The sequence below is a fragment of the Erpetoichthys calabaricus genome, chromosome 3 (assembly GCF_900747795.2).
Source record: "Erpetoichthys calabaricus chromosome 3, fErpCal1.3, whole genome shotgun sequence".
NCBI lineage: Eukaryota > Metazoa > Chordata > Cladistia > Polypteriformes > Polypteridae > Erpetoichthys > Erpetoichthys calabaricus.
The window spans coordinates 268,847,965-268,872,325 of NC_041396.2; the positions used below are offsets into that span (position 1 = coordinate 268,847,965).

Here is a 24,361-nt window from a genome sequence, read left to right on the forward strand (position 1 = left end):
AATAGGGTGCTCCGTTTCATGAAACAGACTGTACTTCAGACATTTGCCTTCATTGCCATTAACACACTGGCTCTTAACAATTCAAGTTACATTTTTTATTCCTGTACACCTTATTTCAGTTCTAGCAAATCTGCCCTTGGCCAAAGGATAACATTCACATTTCTCTTCTGCAAAACTAGCCAGTGGCAGTTGTTAATTTTAATATTCTGTTAATGTTCTGAATTGTTTTGCCTGCTCACTTTTAGTTTAAATACACACACACACACACACACACACACACACATAGTTTTTTACAAATACGGATTCTAACTTGGGGCTACTGGGACAATCGTCAATACCAGAATTGTATCTTTACATTATTAACTCTTTGTTTTGTTTTTTTTGACATCAGAACCCAAGTAGGAAAAAAGAAAAAAAAAACAATTGTAATCCAGAATCCTCACTAGATCCCTCCATTTAAGCTGAGAATTATAGATAACCAAATGGCACCCCCCCCACCCCCTTCCTACACGCATACGCCACACAGATTACACACAAAAAATGCTTTTGTGTCCATTTTATTAGACATAATTCTAAATCCTTTTCATTAGCAGACCACCATAGACTTGTCACATCCAGTTAATATAAACTGATAAATTTGAACTTTTCTAGTTTAAATCTATACTTTTACAGTTTCTCCCAACTGCACTTCCATGGCCCAGTTTTCCCTCCAATAACTAGGGTCAGGAAGCAGAGGGGTATGACCAAAAAAAGTCCAAATTCATCAGATGTCCCTGAAGAAACATAGGTCATTACGCTTGGGCCAAGCTGACTTCTCGGATTCCATCTTGAAATACTTCCCTAAAAATAAGAACAAAAAAGAGTGCTTCTAAACTATGTCCCCATCCCATTTTTTTCTCAATTTAAGACTTGACTTTAAATTCTACAGATTGATACAGATGTTTTCTGCACCACTGTTATATTTATAACCTCAAAGAAATTGTGCTATCAATGTATTTAGTAGCTTTCTTCATCATTAAATTTGGCTTCCTTTCATGATTTCTATAGGCCTCAACTGTTGCCCTGCTTCATCTCTGTTTGTTTGGTTGGCCCCAGTCATGTTTTATTAAGTTAACTTAACCATGCAGTGGTCCACAGCTTTTCAGAAAAACAAAGTGCACAAGATTTGGATAGGAACACAAGTTATAATAGAGGCAAAAAAGGGACAAATGTAATTTCAGATACATTATTATATAAACACACACATACATGCACACACAAACACAAAAACACGTGCGCCACTAAACACGTCCAACATATACATTACCATCTGTGATAGAGGCTGTAATATAATGTTTATAAAACTGTAGATTTAGTTTGTGTAATTGTTTTTTCAGAATTTGGAATATGGTTCACATCACATACATTCTGCGGGTTTAATAATAATAATAAATGCAACTGAACTGTACAGAAGACAAAACAGTTGTTAACTTTGGTCCTTATAAAAACCCTGCAGTTAAACCCCAACTCCATTTTTTCCACGCATGTTAAAAAATGGGTCTCAAATGTTTTTCCCTCTCTCACCTGCAGCCACTTTCAGGGCACTTGGGCACCAACAGAGATATGATTATAGTCTGTATACTTGGGGGAGGTGGTCGAGCTCAACAATTTGGACTTGTGAGATACACAAAGATTCAATAGCTGTGCTCAGTACGGCGAGTGACAATTTTTTTTCCCCCCTCTCTCCCAGAGGTTTTCTTGGTAAGACAAAGAGCAACACAAGGTGCCCTCTTGATCTACAAACATATCCTTGCAGATGGAATGGTGGGGGCCTGTCAAAAGAAATAGGCAGCGAGAGAGTAACTGTTTGGAAATTCTTAACTTCCAAAAATTCGTGGGGCAGACCCTCAGGGACAGGCAGTGATTTGCAAAACATTAAATTTGGAAAACTTCCATAAATCCTATTTTTTTCTCAATTTAAAGTGGATTACACCATTGTTTTTTCTATAAAGCTGTAGACTGGAATGTTACTGTAGGATTTTATTCTCCCTTTTTACTCACTTTGATGTGTTGCCTCTGCTGTCTTAGAAATATACTGTACTTCACTAACAGCACAATGAATTAAAAAAAATGGCATTTCAAGAAAAATAATACATAGAGCATATTTCTATATTTTTATACTTAGTTTGAGATATATATTCTTCAAAGAAAAAACATCTCCACTGTATTTAGTGTTACTTGATTTCAGTTTTAGGAGAACATTATGTTATATATCATTCTGAGAGAAAAAATACAACATCACTCTTAAGGAATGTTACAGAATTCTATCAGCAAAAAAAGTTAAAAACATTGGTCCTTTGCTACAACAGGATTACAATAACCCAAGACATCTAGGTGTGTGAGAGAAAGAGAAAGAGAGACAAGGAGAGAGGATAAGAGACAGGAAAGGGGCAAATCAAGAATGTGAGCAAATATAAAAAATATTTTAACTTGGTGCATTATCTCAATAAAACCATCTTGAGGCCTTGTAGATCAGCAAAAGACAGTGACAGCCATAAGAGGCAGTTCAGCTGGCAGACAATATAGAAATTAAGACTTTTTTTTTTTTTTTTTTTTTTTTTTTTGGTGTTTTTGTTTTAGATGTATCCATTTGAAATCCTCATAGTGTAGCTTTGCTGGAGTGAGGTCAAACCTTTTCTTACTCACAAATCTTGCTTTGCAACAGAAAGGGTGAAATATACCATTAAGACAGATATACACAGTGATTAGGACAGCATAATTAGAGATTAATATGAACCCAGCTAGGGATATAGGCAGTAGATCTGTAGTTGAAAATTAATACACACTTATAAACATTCTAATAAAACTCTACAAAGAACAAAATATATATACTATATATATTAATAACAAAACCTGACTATTTACAGGAAACACGCATACACACACGCAGGCACACACACACATGCGTACAGGGAAATTGGGAGGGGACTGGAAGATATGGCTGAGAAGGGTGTCAGTGTGATACTGGTCCCGTAAGCCCTCCCTGCCGTTGTCTCAACCAAGCTGCAGTGCCACATTTAGGTGCTGAAGTACACTAGAAATATAAAGAGAAGAAGAAAGAAAAATGACATTAATTCAATAGAATTGCTAAATGACATTCACTGCAATACTTGTGTTCATCCATACATATTTATAAATAACAATAAAAGCATATTTTTTTTTCCTAATAACTGAATTCAAGAGGCTAAATGACAATGACAATAAAGATATATCTAAAATAGGTTATTTACTTGAGAGTAGGGTATAAAGCTTCTTTACTTTACAGTTTCAAATTTTACACTTAGCTGCCTAGTGTAAAATAAAGAAAAATACATTACAGCTAGGCCCATTTTCTATTACAGAACCAAAGTTCGAGAAGTCACAGAGAAATATTAATGTTTGCCTGAAGTTTTACACAACAGCTGAGCAGTCAAAACTAGATATATTAAGTTAATATTAATACACCAATAGCTGAGCTCATCCCACCACAATTTAATTTAAACCTTCTTCTGCTTCATATCTAAGAAAGCTGAAACACATTTTTAAGTTGCCGACTGGGTGACTTGTGGTGTCTGTGAGTTGAGAGCTCACAACCATCTCCTAGAAATGTTAAGCCTGACAAGTGAGCATGGAATTTGCTTATGAGGGAGCCATCAAATATGAGTATCTATTATCTCATTTATTCAAAGAATTTTATGTTTTGCTTGTGACTATCACAGTATGTATCCTTTAATACACGTCTGTTAAAGGAAACAGAATGTGTCTGTCCTGTAGCAGTTTTTTTTTAAAACCAATTCATCTTCTAAAGTGTTGTGTGCCATTTCACTGATAATGCATAAAGACATTATAATAATCTACACTGACATTAATTCATTGTAAGAGAGGTGCTGCACTTTTCCATCATTATTTACTATTTATATCATTTCAATCTGAGGAACTGTCTCAACTTACAAAAGCTGAAATTACCTGCAATTTTTTGTAAGAATAAAAATACACCCATGTATTTTTATAGAAATGTTGCTGGACAAAAACCAAGATAAAATATATTTTCTCAAAATTGCTCTTGGTGTGAATTTTCTTCATGAGGCAAACTCTGTGCTCACTTTGAAAAGGATTCCTCATGCCTTGTGCAGTCCTTAGGGCAGCCATCCTGAACTGCATGGGAGCCACGGAGCTGGGAAGCTCAACCCTGTGGGGTCAGTGGCCATCCAGGGGGTGCCTGGATGGTTCAGAGACTCTGGAATGCAGCACTTCTCCCACACCAGGAAAGTGCTGCCGGGAACTGAAAGCAGGTACACCAGAGTGCTTCCGGGTGCCCCAGGAAGGTCATCAGGGAGCACCAGGAGTACATCCAGGTTCATTATAAAAGGGGGCCACCTCACTCCATTCAAAAAGCCGGAGTCAGGTGTCAGAGGACAAAGCTTGCAGGAGAGGAGTGGAGGCGGCAAAGGAGAAAGAAAAAAAAGAGAAAGAAAAGGACTGTGAGTTTGGGCAGCTTGGTTGGGAAATGACTGACTGGTGCACTGTGCAGGAAAATCTGTAAATAAAAAAGTGGTGTTTTGGGGACATTCCTGAGTCCGTCTCTGTCTGTGTTCCAGGCGTCTTTCGCAAATACACATATACAAATACATACATAGACAACTCATCTATATATACATATACACAAATGTATACAATAAACAGTAGGTTGTATACATATTTACTACTTGATGGCAACTAAAAACAACTCTGAGTTGACTGCTGAATAACTGGGGTGAGTACTCAAGATTTTCATGACAAAATGTTTATTGCATTTTTTTTTTTTTTAATTTGCACTTTATGTTGGGTTGGGGGTCCTTGGGGTTACACCGTTCATATATCAAGGATTATTGCTGGTATGATCAATGTGATTTTGGTTGCATTCTGTTTAGGAGTTTTATTTATTTTATCATTTAACTCTTAATGGAAAGTGTGGAGGATGAAAGACATTATTTAAAAATTTTGTGGAAGTGAAATGTCTCCCATGGAAGTAAAATAACTCATATTAAGTTATTTTACTTAAAAAATATATAAACATAAATATATAAATGGTTTGAGGTATGCAGCATGTAACAATTTGCCTTTCACGTCCCCCACTTACCAATGATAATTATGAGAATGATCGCACAAATCACTCCAAGGATGATCATCATCATCTGTAAAAGAAGACAAAAGAAGAGAGGCATAACAATTTGATGAGAGTTTAAAATTCACCCCTAAACAAGCTGATATATTTTGCTTCAATACTAGTCTGAAATATATATAAACATACTAATAATCAATTAGAGCATTAGTATTCTTAATGTATTTGCAACACAGCACTACTAAGCCAAAAGATGCTGTTAGAACTCTATTGATGCCAGAGTTGGGTGTGTGTATATGTAATGCTATTGCACATGGCCTGAGTCAGTATCCCTGAGAGTGTTAAAATAGTTTCCTCACAAATTCCATGAAAGAGAAAAGTACTAAATCCATCAGTGATGCCGTAATCTCTGTTCAGTTAAATATTTAATAGAGATATGAAGGCATTCACAGAGATATGCCAATTACAGGTAAAATCTTTGTGAACTAAAACAACCAGAGAAAGACTATGTAAAAATCTGTGTCCTGTGACTGACATTTCCAGTGCAATTCAGGTTTACCTCCAATTGATTATAAAAGAAGAGTTGTCATAGGTCACTTTAAGACCAAACTATCTCCACCTCTTAACAAAATCCCAAAGTTAGGACACAAATAAAATTTATGTATGAAATACAATGTGTATGGTTTCAAATGGTATGTGACATGCATATATGCAATGCCACTTTTATTTTCTATGACAGCCTAAAATGGACCAAATGCGCAAGTCATAAAAGTTTGGTATGTGTTCTTCAAGATGGACTGTTATGATGATGTGCCATAGGAAACATGAGACATATTGAAGTTAATGAGAATGTTCATCCCACTGAGACCTGCCACTTAGAAAATTCAGAAATTGGTTTGTTACCTAAAACTGCCAAGTTGTCACCTATCACCTCACATTGCTAGATAAATTAAAACATAATAATGCCATTTCTTGCTGATCCAATTAACGGTCAAGTTATATCTGAAGAGAAGAGATTCCTACTTAATAAAATAAAAAAGCAAAGGAAGCTAATTAAGACATTAGGTGTAATCTTGAATTGCGTCAGGCACATGCCAATCAGGAAATTTACAGTGGCACTTGCTTTTCTGAAAACTCAATTTGGAAAGTCACATGAACAGTATCAGGTGGGAATATCTTGCATCATAAATGCTAATTCCGAACATTTCCACAGTTTATAAATTTAGTATTTGTCAAGACGTCAGTGTCTTGTCCAATAAATACGGTGAAAACTTTATCATTGAAATGCATGCTTGTCTATAATGTTGCAGTCATCAAATCTAACCTTATAAGAAAGAAGGAGGAATTCATGCCTTACTAATCACTTACTACTTTTATAGGCATTTACCAAGATCATTTGTCTTTTGACCAGTTCATACTTGAAAACGTCATGCAGTTTCAAATGACATAATCCTTGTCATTTGACATAGCTGTAAACATAGGATACAGGGTTGAAAAATGTGGCTTGGCTGGTAGTGCTGGGCAGTATGACCAAAATTCTATATCACGGTATTTTTCAGAATTGTACCGGTTTCACAGTATTGGACAGTATTTTTTTCCCCATGCATGAGTGGATGTTAACCACATTTTCCACTGCAATTACTGGCTAAGAATAACCTATTCCACTGTCATGAGAATTGTATATTGTACAAAAAAAACATTGTAATGTGCACACAAGTATTAATACAGGTTTGCATGGCCCCATAAAGTGATAGTTTTCAAGGAGGTGGCACTAATGAAGAGAAGAAATCACATTGCATGACAGATGCAGTCAAAATATAGTCTTTTTATTGAATAAAGTTTGCAAACAACTTAAACTAAAATTTGGACAACATATTTTCAACTATCCAAAGAGGCATTTAGACTTAGTAAAATATCCAGAGGTGCTTGTCAAAAAGTTGTATTGCACTGAACATGTCTTAGAAAAGGAATAAATAGTAAATATTTTTTGTAAACCAACTACACTTTGTTAATGTTAACAATCTCTGTCCACTGACACGTTAAAGTGACTTTTTAAACAACTTTACCATCATTAAACTGCATAATATTTAAACTAATAAATAATAACAAAAAAATAAATAGTGCAATTTCCAGTAATAATACTATTACTTCCAAGACTTCAAGCCCAGGTGCATTATACAGTATTCACCAAATTATAATAAAATAAAACAAGTGCAACTTGGTGATGAAATATTTACCAACTGAACCATCATTAAGGCAAACTGCATTAATATGGACCTTTCTTCAAGCTCAGCTATATACATAAATAATAAAACTGCAACTTGCATTTATAATGCTATTTGTGGTATAGCCCTACGGAAACGTATTAGGGCCACGGTGAAGAAAAAAAAAAAAACTATATGTCGAGAATAAAGTCGACATGTTGACTTTATTCTCGACATTTCCACTTTATTCTCATAGTTTATTTTGTCATTTAAGTATAATGTCGTAAACTAAACTTCATCCTAAAATCAATGTTTAATTTACTAGATTTTCTCAAACCCCGTCATAAGTTAATGTAGCACATTAAATGTTTTGTGTAAAGTGTTCCCCGACCCAGTTGTTAATCGCTACGTATTTCTTAAAACGGACTTTCTCTTGCACTAAGAGGAGGCGTAGGCAGCAATCGCCACACAGAATACATTCACTTCATGATATTCCTGCTCTCTGAAAATGTAGAATGCTAAGATAAATTTTCATGATGAAATGCATTAAAACAGGTATTAAACATACACGTTAGTGTGGCAGTAGTGCTGCTCCCTCGCAGTAAGGGATCCCCAGGTGTACGTTCAGTGTTTTAATGGCAGGTGTGACGAGGCTCCAAAAAACAGGATGTATGAATGGTTATCGCACAGGTTTAACTTAAATATTGTGTAAATATTGGATTCGTGATCTGGTGGTCGGAGACACGAATACAGAATTCAATGGATGTTCTTTTGAGCGGGCTTTCTTTATTGCATGCGTGCTGTCTCTGTCTGATGTACCAAACCCCCAGTTCCTATCCTTCCTTTTTCTTTCTCCACATAACCAATCACCACGCGATAAACGTCTTTGTGAAATTAAAACTAGTTATAATCTTAGACCACGGAGTGTTCAGAACTTTTATATAAAAAAAGAACAAAAAACTTCATTATACATGTTTAATTATGCCATCCATTCAGGGTTGTGCCCATCCCAGCAAGGATTGTGTGCGAGGCAGGAGCAAATCCTGAACAGAGCGCCAGCACATCACAGGGTGAATATAAGCAATACATACACTAGCAGGGTCAATATAGCAGAACAAAACCCCACATCCTATATGACTTTGAAGAAAACTGAAGCACGCCAAGTAAACCCACCAGAAAAACATGCAAATTCAAGGCAGGGAATACCCGGGACCCCCTTGCTGCGACGCAGCAGTGCACCCTCCACGCCAATGTGCCCCCAAATGATACATGCTTTAATGAATTTTATCATGAAAATTATATCAAGTATTTATCTTAGCATTCTAAATGCTCAGGGAGCAAGAATATCATGAATTTAATGTATTCTGTGTGGTGATCGCTGCCTGCGCCTCCTCTTAGTGCAAGAGGAAGTCAGTTTAAGAAGTACGTAGCGATTAACAATGCTCGGGGAACACTTAACACAAAGCATTTAATGTGCTACATAACTTATGACGGGGTTTGAGAAAATCTAGTACATTAAATATTCATTTTAAGATGAAGTTAGTTTAGGATGTCCTACTTTAATGACAAATTACGAGAATAAAGTCAACATGTCGACTTTAATCTCGACATAAACGGCAAGAATAAAGTGGAAATGTCATAAGCGTCGAGATTAAAGTGGAAATGTCGAGAATAAATTCAACATGTCGTCACACTATTACACAGTACCCAGGTACATTACACAGTATTAGAAAAAAAAAAATAAAACAAATACAACTTGGCTTGCAGTATTATCCAGTAGTACAGAAACAGTATTCACACATTTGAACATAATGGTCCACATCCGACCTTTTAAAACCAAAGTATCTCCAGACAACAGACACGGCTCCTTTTTTCGGCAAAAGTTCTTCTGTGTCATCATGTTCAACTTCATCGTCTCTACAGCTTCAGTTTCAGAATATTCTCTGTCCATTTTCACCGTTCAATACCTCCACTAACACATGTACTCCATTGGACGCGTGTTTAGTGGTGCAGCAGTGAAAAAGGTACCCCCTTAAACAGTTTCCCGCTGCGCCACGTTCCAAACGTTTACGCTATTTAAACCGGTGTTGCGGTATAAGAAAAATCCATATCATAACAAAAATAAAAACGGTTTTTGGTATGAACCGGTATACCGCCCAGCACTATTTGCTGGCCACTTAATACTGCCACTGTTTGAATACTTTGGAGATAAAACTGTGGTCTTGCTTTTCAATTTTAATCTGTAAAAAGAAATAAACACAAGAGCTTTGTATATAAATGACGCATAATGGATAAGACTTTGAGTTTTATTCTAGATAATAAACACCAGTGATTATTTATTTAAAGTTATTCTGATATTGATGTCCCTATTACAGAAGCAGTAAAAATCCTCACCCAAGACTAAAAGTCAAACATATTTTTTCTTAACAGATTTTAGGCGTTTTTTTGCTATTATTTACCCTACTGTTATTGTTATTTTTTGCTTCTTAAAATTATTCTTAGATGGTAATGCTGATTTTGTTTTTGTGTGACCTTTTTATTTTTGGTTTTGTGCTTCTTTTTATGTTTCCAATTAGTAATATTAATAGTGACAATAATAATGTACTTTTCTTTTTTTATGTATTACTTTCATGTGATATTACTGATGTCATTATTCATCATGTTAGACTTGTTACATTTGTTTTGATTAGTAAGTGTGGTAGAAATGATAGTTCATTAACTTGAATTTTATATGCACAGCACAGTTTATTAAGGTTGTGGGCTTTACAGTATTTAGACATATACATATTAAATGGAAGACAGAAATATATCACAGGCCATTTTAAATGTGCAAAGTGACTGGACGAAAGCAGGCAAAAAGGTACTGCCATAAATCAGATTTTGTTGGAAGTTGCAGAATCTCTCATTTCTCATGTTTATTTTTGTAATTCAGGCTAAGCTAACATAAAAAGGACTACGGTCTATATAGTGAAAATAGTCCAGAGGCCTAAAAATTACAGAGTGGAGCAGCCACCAAACCCCTGGCCCAAATTAACAAATCCTTTAGTTTATTAAATTAAGTAACAAGTCCAGTGAACACAAAACTTTCCTGACTGAAAATGTAAAAACTTAAAATTGTATCAAAAGAATAAAAAACAAATCGATCTCCAAAATGTAACTAGTGCAAAACCAAAACCTGGACATGACAGAACCCAAAAAACATAAGACATGGAAGAGCTAGCTAACAATTTTCAAGGGACTTGCTTCATCCATTTATAGGACCTAGGAAACAGGCTTGTAGGATGTGCAAATGTAATGACAGGTGGCCCAGCTCCCTTGGACTTAAATTAAAAGAGCAAGTAAACAAACTAGACTGGCAGTAGTATAAAAAACAAATGAAAATTATAAAATGATTCTAAAACAAGAAAGCACTTTGTTTTCAGTGAAGAAAAAAAAAAAGAAAATAATTTATAAAAGAAACAAGAAAGTAAGACCAAGGGTGAAGCCCCAGCAAAACTATAAAACATCTATGATGGCAGATTAATACGGTGTTCATTATTGTCAAGTCAATCAGATTAGCTGTATACAACTAGCTAACATCTGAAGACTCTAGCTCACTGAGTCTGCATCAGCTGAACACTTTGATACAATGTACTAAATATCACAAACTTTTTCCCAGGCAGCTAATACTGGGCAATACTGATATTCAGCAAAGGTTGTAAACAAGTTATTAGTTTCAAGCCAGCAATTGTGTGAAATGTTTAAATCATTGTATATGTTGACCAGTTTGCAAAATCACAAGCTTTACAAACTGAATCAATTTATATAGCGACTCAGTGTATGCTGAAAAACTGAACACTGGCCTTCACACTATTTTGTACCTGTAGCAAAATGAAAAATTGCAATATTACACATTTACTAAAATGCACTAATGCTTCATGCAATCGGTGCACTAGTCAAACTTGCTTGGACATTTTCAGTTTTGTGTTTTTCCTTGTTCCTTTGAGATCCATATGAAATTATTTTTCACTTCTGTTTTTGGTTGTAACAGCATGTGTTTATTTCTGTATCAAAAGGGATCAATTCTATGTTCAGGGTTTTGTCTGAGTAATTGCTCTTGGCATATTCTGTAGTCAAAATGTTGCCATGATGATTAGATATCATAGCTTTGAGGTTTGAATTTTTATGCCCGCTTAAACTCTAGAACTTATTATTTCTGTGTGGCATTAGGCATTGTTTGTCCTCCTCACTACATTCATTGCTCTGCCAGGCTTTTCTGGAAATGTACATTGTTTATCTGCCATTGCAATTCCCTCACATACCAAAAAATCAGAAGAATCAGTATAAGTAACTTGTGCCACCCTCAGTGGAATATTATTTATCCTGTAAGGATCATATGCCCTAAGACTGAGAGATTCGCTGATTTGAATATATGCTTTCTGAGCAACAGAATTGAGCTACTGTGTGGTGCCATTTCGGATCTAAAACTGGATTTACTCTCATTTTGCAAAATGTGGCTGTTTTAAATGTGACTGTTTAAAACTTAATATACACTCACTGGCCACTTTACTATTTTCACCTTGGTAGTTCTGGGTGAGACCCCCTTTTGCCTTCAGAAATGCTGTTATTCTTCATGGCATAGATTCAACAAGGTGCTAGAAATATTCCTCAGGGATTCTGGTCCAACTTCACATGATAGCATCACGCATCCATAATGCGAATCTCCCATTGAACCAGGTCCCAAAGGTGCACTATTAGATTGAAATCTGGTAACTGTGGAGGCCATTTGAGTAGTGAACTCATTGTCATATTCAAGAAACCAGTTTGAGATTTGACATGGCACGTTATGCTGCTTGAAGTAGCCATCAGAAGATAGGTACACTACGGTCATAAAGGGATTTACATAGTAGGCTGTGGCATTTAAGCATTGCTCAACTGGTGTGCTAATGGGCACAAAGTTTGCCAAGAAAAAATCTCCCATACCATTACACCACCAGCAGCCTGAACAGTTGATACAAAGCAGGATGCCTTCATGTTGTTGGTGCCAAAATCTGACCTTACCATTTATATGTTGCTTCAGAAATCGAGACTCATTAGGCAAGGCAATGTTTTTCCCATCTTTTATTGTCCAATTTTAATGAGCCCATGTGAATTGTAGCCTCAGTTGCCTGTTCTTAGATAACTACTCTAGCCCATCTGCTTCACCTGCTTCAAGGTTCAACATGTTATGCGTTCAGAGATGCTCATCTGCATACTTCGGTTGGAACGAGTGGTTATTTCATTTACTGTTGCCTTTCCATCAGCTTAAAACAGTCTGGCCATTCACCTCTGATCAACAAGGCATTTTTGTCCAGAGAACTACCACTTAATGGATATTTTCTCTTTTTCAGACCATTCTCTGTAAACCTTAGAGTTGGTTGTGCATGGAAATGCCAGTAGATTAGCAGTTCTGAAATACTCAGACCAGCCCAGCTGGCACCAACAACCATGCCATATTCAAAAATCACTTAAATCACTGTTCTTCCCCATTCTAATTCTCGGTTTGAACTTCAGCAGGTTGCTGTGATAAAGTCTACATGCCTAAATGCATTGAGGTGCTGCCATGTGATTGGCTGACTAGATATTTCTGTTAACAAGAAGTTGAACAGGTGTATCTAATAAAGTGGTTGGTGAGTGTATGTTCTCCCCCCAGGTTACAAACTTATTGGATAAACCTCACCCTTCTGGAAATGGTGGTGGCCATTATCCATCCGTGAAATATTAGTTCCTAGTGTTGCATCTCTGTCTTGTGCTTAAAATGATTTGTGCTTCTCCACTCTTACTTGGAATGATATATTGCTCCACCAAGTCCAATCCCTATATTCTTTACTGAATTTACTGGTCTTCTCTGTCCCATTTCTTCTGTTGTGCTCTTGTATGGTGCTCTTAGTAATCATGTTGACAAACCAAGTGAATTTTGCAGAGGAATGCAGTGAATTTGTTTGAGGTCTTTGAATGTTTCCACCTCGCACAGGGTAAATTTTCTACACACAAGAAGGGTCATATTTTGGAGTTGGTCTGCACTTCTGGCATTGATGAAGACAGTCTTGTGGGTACTGAATTGAGTACTTTTGATCACAAATTCATTACATAGGATTCAAATATCTCATTGCCTTAGTCCTTACAAAAACGTTTCACAATAAGAAATATTAAGAATATTGATCATAGTGTCTTCATTAATTTTGTTGTCAATCTTTCTGATATCAACTCTTTGCATCAGTATAATTCTGTATCTGCATCAATTTTGGATCAGTTTGCCTCTCTGGAAAAACAGACCGTCTCTTTTGTTAAACGTTCTCCATGGTACACAAATGAGTTACATGCATTTAAAGCTACAGGAATTCAACTTGAATGGCTATTTTAAAGAATCGGGTCTTACTGTTCATAGACAAAATGTTTAAACAACAGATTATTAAACTGTTCCAAGTTATTGACAGTTGGTTTAAGCAATTTATTAATTGTATTAAATGATTAATAGCCCAGTATTATTGTTTTATTGCACAGTGTAATACATTTTTTTTTTTTTTTTTTTTAAAGTATTTTATTACTAAAATAGAGTGTTACTGCTTCTTTGTCCAGTGCCTCTTCTTCTGATCCAAATGAGATTTATCCCATCAGTCTGCCTTCTATTGCTTTCTTAGGTTTTATTACTATAAATCTGGAATATGTTTTTAATTTGGTGTCAAAAATGAGGGCTACCACCTGCTTTCTTGACCCAAACCCATCCTTAAAAAAACTGTCTATCATCCATTTGGCTGATTGTTACGCAATACCTTTCCCACCTCGGGACTGGTTCCCACACAGTTAAAAGCTGCTGCTATCACACCAGTTAACAAGCGCTGAGTGATCTATCCAGCTATAGACCAATCTCTAACGATTTCTTGCTAAAATACTTAAAACGTATTGTCTCTGCTCAATTACACAATCATTTGTCACTTCATAATTTATGGACCAATTTCATTTTGGCTTTACAACTGGATACAGCACTGAAATTGTCCTAGTCAGGGATATGTACAACCTCATTATTTCAGCTGTTTCAGGGGCATTTAATATCCTAGTACTGCTTGATCTCAGTGCTGCCGTTGACATGGTCCGCCACGTCCTTTAAATTGAGCACAGGGAAAAGTTGGTCAGACTATCTGGTACAGTGCTTGATTGGTTTAAGTCGTATTTATCTGTTCTCAATTTGTCCTCATGGGTAATATTATAGTAAATCTCACGTTGCCCCTGAACACCATGGTGTTCCTCAGGGTTCAGTTCTGGGGCCTACTCTGTTTAGCATCTGTATGTTACCACTAGGGCAAATCATAAGGAAATATGGCTTGATGTATCATTGTTATGCAAATGACACTCAAATCTATACTGGTGTAAAACTTACAAGTATAACTCTCCCTACCAGTTGTCTCCAGGAAATAAAGTTATGAATGCAACACAATTTCCTTCAAATAAACTGCTCAAAGACTGAGGTTATTTTAATTGGTATTCCTTCTTCTATAGATAAAATTAATTTCTTTAGAATCTGTTGACAGTATGTGGTTATCACCTACCACTAACACCTGTAACCTCAATATAGCGCTCTAAGGATTTTAACTTTTAAGATCTGCTTTTCTTTTACTTGGATTTTAACTGAATCATATGAAGTTGTATGTTTTTTCTATTATTCTGCTTTGTTGTTATTTATAATGTCTGTTATATACAGTTTTTCATTTTGTTATGTTACTTTGACTACTTGTTTTTATGGTTTATATTGCCTTGGATTTAAGAAAAGCACATTATAAATAACATTTTTTATTATTATTATAGGACAGAGGGCACAATAGTACACTGGAAAGTCCATCTGTTTGAATGATGTTGTGCACTTGAGAATCTCTGTTCACTGGATATGCTAGCTAGCCCTTGTGGTTCTTATTGCTTTTGGACATTCCAGCCATCTTGTGGATGGTGGATGACATTATGCCTGGTTACAGATGGATACAGAACGTTTTGTTGTTTTGCATATATAGAGATTTCCTTAAAAACATTATTGCTGGTAGGGCTCCAGTTTTTATTGTGCCCAGCCCCTGAAGACTGCTCGTTTGATCATTTTCACATACCTTTTATCCATCCATCCATCCATTTTCCAACCCGCTGAATCCGAACACAGGGTCACGGGGGTCTGCTGGAGCCAATCCCAGCCAACACAGGGCACAAGGCAGGGAACCAATCCTGGGCAGGGTGCCAACCCACCGCAGGACACACACAAACACACCCACACACCAAGCACACACTAGGGCCAATTTAGAATCGCCAATCCACCTAACCTGCATGTCTTTGGACTGTGGGAGGAAACCAGAGTGCCCAGAGGAAACCCAAGCAGACACGAGGAGTACATGCAAACTCCACGCAGGGAGGACCCGGGAAGTGAACCCAGGTCCCCAGATCTCCCAACTGCAAGGCAGCAGCGCTACCCACTACGCCACCGTTTCGTCCCATACCTTTTATGCTGAATGATAAATGCCTAATCATACTTTTTAATGTGTAGTGACTGAATGATAAAACTATACATTATATATGCGGGCATGAAGGAATACAAAATCAGAAACTCACCAGTCACAACTTATAAAACAAACACAAGACAGTTGTTAATGAGCCACTGCAGTCCATTTCACTTCAACTTATGTGTGTGTTTTTATACCAAAGGGAATGGCCTTCTGAACGCCACAGATTAGTATATACTATAACCATCTCCATTTTAGCACAAAGACTTACCTTGAGATTCTTCCACCAGTATTTGCGTTTAAGCTTGGCGGCACTGGTTTCAAACTGGGATGCTCCAGCCTGGAGCGCATCTGCACGATCATCCAGTTCTGACAGCTTCTGATCCCTTTCGAGGACTTTATCAACATTGACGCGCATGATGTCCACCACCTGAGGAAGAAATGAAGAGGAGATAAAAATTAAATGTGGAGGCTATCTGCTGATGTAACTCAAGATTTCAGTTATCACATCACTGCCCCCACATCTTGGTTTTTTCAACTTCTAAATTATTACCCTGTGTTTCAATATATCCTCCCTAGACTGCAGACTCGATATGTATTTCTATTTTTACATCATGAACAAAAATTTTGAATATGTCAATGATGGGTAGCTCTGTGTGTCTATTCTTTCTGATGTTCAGCCTCTGCTACCATATGATTTTCTTGAATCACATAGAGATGTATTTTACACTAATGGCAACCTCATTATCTTGCTTATCACATGCATTTTTTTCCTTGCAAAGGTCCAAGAAGGCCTCACTCACTTTCACCTTTTCATTCCTCAATTCCTTCACAGCTTTTGTGTATGTGGTAAGCAAATAGCCTAAAGGATGTCCTCAGCAATCATTACTTACTTCATCTACTTGGGCTTGTGTCTGCTGCAGCCGGCGGTTGCTTGTCAGATTGGGAGGCGGAGTGGGTGCTGCTGGGGCTCCCCCTTCTCCTGCTGCTGGGGCGGCGGCTGGGGCAGACCTAACAATACAAGGAAAATGGATAGTGATACATTTTAACCTGCAAAGCTACAAAAACTATTTAACTAGGTCCATAAAAGGTTTTAGTGACACCATGTTTTCATTGCAATAGACATCTTAATTTCTACATGTGGCACAATTTATACTATTAAAAACATAGCACAACATAATGTAACATTCTGAATCCCTCCTAATTAACTTCAGGACTGTGTGGGCTATAGCTTATATCAGCAGCTGTGAGCACAAGGCAAAAAATTAACTTTGACGAATACCAGTTCCTCAACTATAAATAAAATGCAGAACAAAATGTAACCCAAAAAAAGAAAAACTTTATACTTTACACAATACGGAACATGAAAATACCATGAAATCTGTACACATACAGTATGTATATCACATACATACACACACAATATATTTTATTATATTAAGTATGTTCTTACCCATCCAAATGGTAACCTACAAGAAAAAACAACATTCTTGACCCAAGATTTAACTATGCAAGGCTAGCCAGTCATCCAACCACACTACAGGCCAACTGCAATTAAGAATTGACACTGGGCCCTTTACTGGCAATGATGCATCCACTTATTCATGGCTATAACTAACCTTTTTGCATTATTTGTCATCTTGCTTTCCCTGTTCCTACAAAACAGCATGCAGATTTAGTACCGATCTGCCATATAAAACTTTCATTCCCATTCTTATTCCACTTTTTAAAATTTTAGCATCCATTGAACATAAAGCAATTGTGGAATGTTTGCACACACTTGTTTTCATAAATACAAATTGCCAAGATGACAAATTACTCAAAACACAGAAGGTCTTATTAGTATTAGCTTGCTACAACATAGCCAGCTAATGAAATTGTGGTAGAAGGCTGTGCCTTCAGAAATATTCAGGGCTCTTTGCTTTTTTCACATTTTACTTTCATATAAATGAAAGTCTGGTGAATTGGTGAAAAATTCTCTATTAAATTAAGTTCAGATTCTGATTCAACAAAGTTCAAAACAGTTGATTTTTAGCATGGTGTCTGTATGTGTGTCTGTGTGTGTATATCAGTGGAAAATCTCGAGTTTCATGGCTTAAAATTACAACTTTTTCATTGTGTTGTTTAGAGCGCCTGGGAGACTGCAAACTAGCAAAGATAGAACATTTCGAAAGAAATGGTTTCTGCCCTAAACCAATACCTATGTACAACAATAACTTTTTTTTTTTTTTGGAAAAGTGACCTCTTTTCTTCAAACAAGTTGTATACTGCTTGACTTGTTACAAGCTCCAAGCCTATTGTTTTTTGGTCCAGTTTGGTCCAGCACTCATCACCAAAACAGTCTGCTGTAGAAAGTGATTTTAAGCAGTCTGCTCCATTTTTTCATGAGACCAGGCTTATTTGCAAAATTTTTGTACAAGCTGTTTTTTGAGATGCATTATTTATTTAAATATATGGTACATATATGTACAAAATGGAGGCACACAAACACACACTCAAAAGAAATTTATAAGTGAATATAGCTGACATTTTGGTTGCCCTACCAGAGCACACGCTTAATAATGTAGAGATTTACCAGTTTGTGGTTTTCAGTTATAGTACATCAAGATACAACCATTGTTTGAAGAGTATCCAGTTTGAGGTGTAAGCATTGAATCCTTGCTGTTTGCAGGTGATTTTGGCAACTTCAGCTTGTGACCTCAGCCACACTGGATAAGACTGAGGTCACACTGGTTCAGTTCACAGCTCAGAGTGATGTGGTTAAGGTGGGAACTGTCCTCTCAAAATGTAAGGGCAAGGTTCTTTGCCAGAAAAAAGTGGCTTGCTTTCTGCATGTTAAGTAAGAGCAGTGTAGAAGTTTAACAACCTCTGGATCTTGTTCATTAGTTATGGTTGTAATGAAACTGACCAATGAATCCCTTGACAGGAGGATTGCATATATTGTGAGAGAACCATGGTGAAGTAAAACACTCTTGTTGCCAGTTAGTCTATATCTCAATCCTCAACTATGGTCTTGATCTATGAAAAGTGCCCAAAACAATGACATTGTGAAAATAACAGGCTGAAATTAGGACATCAATTGTACAGGACTTCCTGGTAGCAGAACTGCTATTGAAAAGAGTCTGTTGTAGTGGTCTAGGCATGCATTTAGGATACTACCTGGATGACTCCTTAGAGAATGGAGTAGGTATGGCCTAACAAAGATCAAATTGATAGTAAAATGATACTATTTCAATAGTTAGGTTATAATATAAACCATCAGAGAATTAATTTGTACTTGAGCCTCTTTTTATAATGTGAGCTTTATTAAGTATCATCTGTCTATTAGTTAAAAAAGCAGAAAGAACTCTAAAGATGTATTTCAAATAAACAATGCTGTTTTGTTAACAAATAAAGCTCAGGAAAACTAAATGTCTTGCATTTCTTAATTTCTGAAATGAAATATATTTTAGAGATATATGAAATATACATTGTAAGCACAAAAACTGTTAAGACAAAATGATTAGTTGAACACTAAGTTTAATGCAGACATGATACAACTTAACAATCTCAAACCCACTAAATCCAATTTAAAATTGTAGGGGGATGGAGCCTACCCCAGGAACACTTTGCACAAAGCTTTAAACAGCCCTGGGCAGGGCATCAGTCTTTCAATGACCCTAAATCGCACAGACACACACACACTGGGACAATTTGTAATTGCCAGTTATCCTAACCAGTATGTCCTTGAGGATGTGGAAGAAAACCAGAGTATCCAGAGGAAAATCCATGCAAGCATGGGGAGAACAAACAAACTGAATGTTGACAATGACCGGGAATGGGATTTGACCCCAGGATGGTGGACCCATTAGGCAGCAGTACTTTCCACTGTGCCACCATGCCATTCTGCAAGTTTAATATAAGGCAAAAATTAACATGTCATTAAATGAATAGCTGCAATAACAATTTACTTCTACTGTGCCCTCTAAGACCGAGTTCAAGAATCTTGCCACATACATATTGTAGATGGGTAAGAATTCATTAGTTTAGTGTTAGAAGTACTTTGAAACAATTATCAGTCTGCCTACCTCTACAATTACTTTCCCCACTTAACATACATTGTGAACAACAATTACAAAGGTACTCCATGCTATAAAATGATTTCGAGTTATGGAAAAAAAGGGATGATGATGGTAAATGGAAGTCTTTATCGTAGAGCTGGTAACTCCTTGAGCACTAGATGACACACATTGTTCAAATTCTTTCAAAGTTAATGCTATTTTTTGGTACAGTGTTGACACACTGAGTGACTTTGGTTCTAAAATATAACTATACATTTTGTTATACACTAAAACTGTTCTGACAGAATACAGCAAAATGGGTTTCTGGGTCTTTATACGAGATCAGTTTAAGCCACTAATCTACTTCCCAAACCATTTCCTCAAAACATCCTCCTTGTCAGAGTCTGCTGAAACAGCATTAAGAAAAAGAACAATGGATTTAATTTTTATTATTTTAAAAAAAAGGAAAACTATGCACAATCCGTTTCAATTCCAAATCAATAAATAGTTCTCAAGTTGAAAAGACTACAGCAAAATAATTCATAATTAAGACAGAAATGGTGAAATAAAATGGCTGCAGTACCCCTTTTTACAAAAAGGTTCAATTTACAAACAGAAGGCGACACTGGTAGGCTGCATTAAATGGCTGTCTTCAGTTTAACAACATATGGCCCCCTGTGGTCAATAACAAGCTGTTACTTTAGATGTAAGACCTTTTTTTTTCTAAAAGGAGATGATGTATTTCATTCATTTTTAATGTATGTATTAAATTAATCAAGGGTCATAGATAACATAAAATAGTTTATTTATGCATTAATAATTTAGTTCCTATAAAAAGAGAATGCTCATCACTCCTTTACAGAGGTGGGAGCTTTAGTATTTCTTGTTAAACAAAACCTTACTCTCTTAGCAGACACTTATTCAAAGCAACTTACAAAGTCATCATTCTGGAGGACTGTTTTGAAAAACGCGTTACAGGACAATGTTACAAAATTGACCCTCACAAGTAAGGAGTTCTAAACCAAACACAACATATGACTACTGCCAAGCATGTGTGCCTTGGGACCACCTTCCTGGCTCTGACAAGGTAAGCAGTTCCATCGCAGGATGAGAAGTAGTGCAGAGACCAACTGCACTGAAGGACCACTGAAAAAGACACCTAGCTTTGCCCCGCACCTCTAAGAAAAGCCTGCCCCTTCCAGCACTGATGGTATAAAAGGCAGACAACCAGGGATCCTAGCATCAGATGTTGACCGGCAAAAGAGGAGGGCAGGGAATCTAAATCCCAAGAAAGAAACCAAAGCTAATCAAAGCCTTTTTTTTGTTTTCGTTTTGCCACTGTGCAGCTATATTTCTGTTAACATTAAATGGGGTCATCGAGCTGGTGCCCCAACTTTTACCCTGCCTATGACAGTCTGTTACTGGCCATTCTACTCTAGTTATCCTTCTCTTAGAGTTATAAGCCTATACACATTGGACAAGTGGGGGGGGCGCTCTCATTGATCAGGGGCTGGACATCTGAGATCAGTGGTTAAAGCACCAAAAGCCCACCCTAACAATGCCACTGCATCACAATCTATCTGTCTATATATCTGAGAGTGCACCTACTGATGTGTAGGTTAGAGAGTGTGTCATGGAGGATCTGATGGTTAACAGCATCAAATGGCAAAGGAAAGATCAAGGACATTGAGGACAGATGACATGATGACAGCTCTAGCCACTTTAAACATTTTTGCTCATTATTTTATTTACTTTTTAATTTCTGTTTCTTATTGTGTTAGTTTCACAATCACAACTATAGAATTAGAGGCAAGTGTGAGCAATAGCAAACAACTTTTTGAGAAGTGTGTTTTAGGTAATTTTGTATTGTAGGGTGTCTGTTATTGTTAAAAATAAATCCAAAACAACATTACAGAACCAAAAATTGAAAAATAAAATACTGTTTTTTGCCATTAACAGATATTGTTTTGCAGTACTTAACAATTAATGGCACAAACATTTTATTTACATGTAATGTTCAGGCAAAATTCCTAAAGCTAGTTTATATTTTATTGTTATAAACATGAAAGGTTTTAATTAACCGATTCTTCTAAAGTTTCAAAAACTTTAAGCCACACATAAGAGGGAACACAACAAGGCAAAGGCAAATTAAGTCTTATTAAACCAAGAAAATAAATTACAAAAATATGTTGTTTTTTTTTAAAGTTTCTTAATGCTGCTGTAAAAATATAAAAAATATATTTAAAAATATTTGTGGTGGCACCTGGTCTACTTAGGAGTGGATGAGTTATTGATTTTCAAAAACCATCTATCCAAGTGAAAAGTGTTCATTTTCCTATGAAATGGTCATTTTCAAAATGTGGTTGACTTAGTTTGAATTTGGACACTGTACAGATATGCATTGTAAGGGACGGCCGGCAGTTTATTCCGGCCAGGACTCCCCAGTAATGGAAGGATGGGGGATCGGGCTGATTGAAAACCTGAATTCTCCAGATGTACTGGCAAGTCACGTGGGACGAAGAACAGAAGCACTTCCAGGTCCAGGACTATATAAAGGACTGCTGGGAACCCAGCAAGAGAGCCGGAGTTGGGAGGAGTGTGACAAAGCTTGCTGGGAGGTGTAGTGGAGAAAAGTACTGTGTTTATTTATTATTGTATTGCCTGTTTGCTGTGGCTGCGGTGCATTGGAGGCACTACAGAGGGGAAAAAAAGAATAAAAAGAATACTTCTTGGTGCTTTTACCCTGTGTCGGCGTCTGTCTGTTGGGTCTAACAGGGCAACAGGGACCCTTGGTGTTCACAGCATATACAGTACACATTATAATTTTTGTATATATTGCATGATATTTCTTTATGTTTCAATATTATGTTGCATTCTTTTTTACTGTTTATTATATAGCAAGTGGGACATGAACTGAATTAAACTTGGAATGCTACCTGAATACTACTTTGTTAGGTAATACTAATTTATTGTCACTTTTATACCTTACTTACCTAACTAATACTCTTTTTCTTATGTCACAATAATGTTCTCGTGTATATAATAGTACACTGTGAAAATCCACAGTATTTTACATTTAGACTGTACAGTACAACATGAATGCAGGTTCCTTCTAGGACACATCTTGCCCAGCAGCATAGTAGGTATGATCAACAACTAGCTTTACACACAATTTAGATGCCACATTTAGATTACAAAGACACACCAGAATACATTTGATTTTTAAGAGATCCAATGAACTGTCATCTACAGTATAATAATAATTGGAAAAATGGTCCAATAGATTGCAAGCCAAAATTCCACTGTGCAATAGTAGACACCAAACAAATATTAGGAAGAATTTACTTGATGGCAATTAAAGGCGATTGCAAATTTAAGGGGGTGATTGCTTTTTTCCCTCCACACACGTTATAGAAAACATTTTATTGACATATAGCAGTTTTCCCACACTAGAAGTGCTTCACAGTAATGCAAAAAGAACAACAAGGAATAGGCAACATTGAAAACAAATAATATCCATATAAAACACTAAATAAAGATGAACATAGGAAACACAAAATTTTGAATTACAATAAAAAACAATAAACCTGAATAAGAAATAAACAAAATACTATTAAGAAAATCTTGAACAAACAAAATCATTTGTGACACAAATACAAATCATCCCGAGCACCTGAACAGAGGGGGTAACATGAAAGAAAGGGTTAGAATGTCAGGATAATTTAAATGCCTTCCTGAAAAAAGTGCACTTTAAGTTGCATTTTAAAAGAATACATTGAGTCAGCTGATCTAATTAATTCCATAGTCTGTATGCAATGGAGCTAAGGCACAACAAAACTGGACTTTAGTCAGTGGGCAGGAGCATAATGATGGAGGAGGTTACTGATGTTGTTCAACCATTTAAAGCTCCCTATGTCCTATGTTGTTAATAGAATTTTATATTCAATCCTATAAGACATTGGGGTCCAGTGAAGATGGAGCAGAATGGGTGCTTGCTGTTGCAGTTCTGTGTCAGGACTCTTGCAGCAGAGTTTTGAACAATCAGGAGCTGAAATAACAGAGTAGAAGGGGCACCTGCCATGAGGATTGCCTGTTGCTACTCTTCTCTATACAGCTTGCCACACTTCCATATATTTTCTTCTTTCACAGAAATCAGAACTGCATACAATACTTTATATGTAAATTTACTAGCTCAGAAAGAATAATGAACAGAACCTTCCTGGACTTATGTTCTAAAAATGTTTGTGACATAGCCTACCATTTTATCATCCATTTTAATGCATTCTGCATATTACCTGAAGAATAAAAACATAAGCATCAACATAAATATCGAAGTCTTTCGATAACATGAGTCTTAACTTGGTGCATCCAGGCTTGTGTTTGTTGGTTATCTGAATAAGATAACAATTTTATAATTTAAGTCACAGCCAAACAAACAGCATCATGGAATGAATGGCCTCCTCTCACTTGTGATTCTTGTTATATATTATTATATTCATGCAT

At 36.4% G+C, this 24,361-nt stretch overlaps 1 protein-coding gene across 1 annotated transcript in view; it reads right to left on the minus strand.

Annotated features, from left to right (window-relative positions):
- Positions 1–1,717: 1,717 nt before the first annotated feature.
- Positions 1,718–24,361, minus strand: part of vamp2 (vesicle-associated membrane protein 2) — a 74,762-nt gene continuing 52,118 nt past the window's right edge. The window contains exons 2-5 of the mRNA XM_051925629.1: positions 16,712–16,829; positions 16,090–16,248; positions 5,138–5,189; positions 1,718–3,073 (exon numbers count right to left, since the gene is read on the minus strand). Of these exons, the coding sequence (XP_051781589.1) occupies positions 3,057–3,073; positions 5,138–5,189; positions 16,090–16,248; positions 16,712–16,829 (346 nt within the window). The 3' untranslated portion in view covers positions 1,718–3,056. The remainder of the gene's footprint in view (positions 3,074–5,137; positions 5,190–16,089; positions 16,249–16,711; positions 16,830–24,361) is intronic.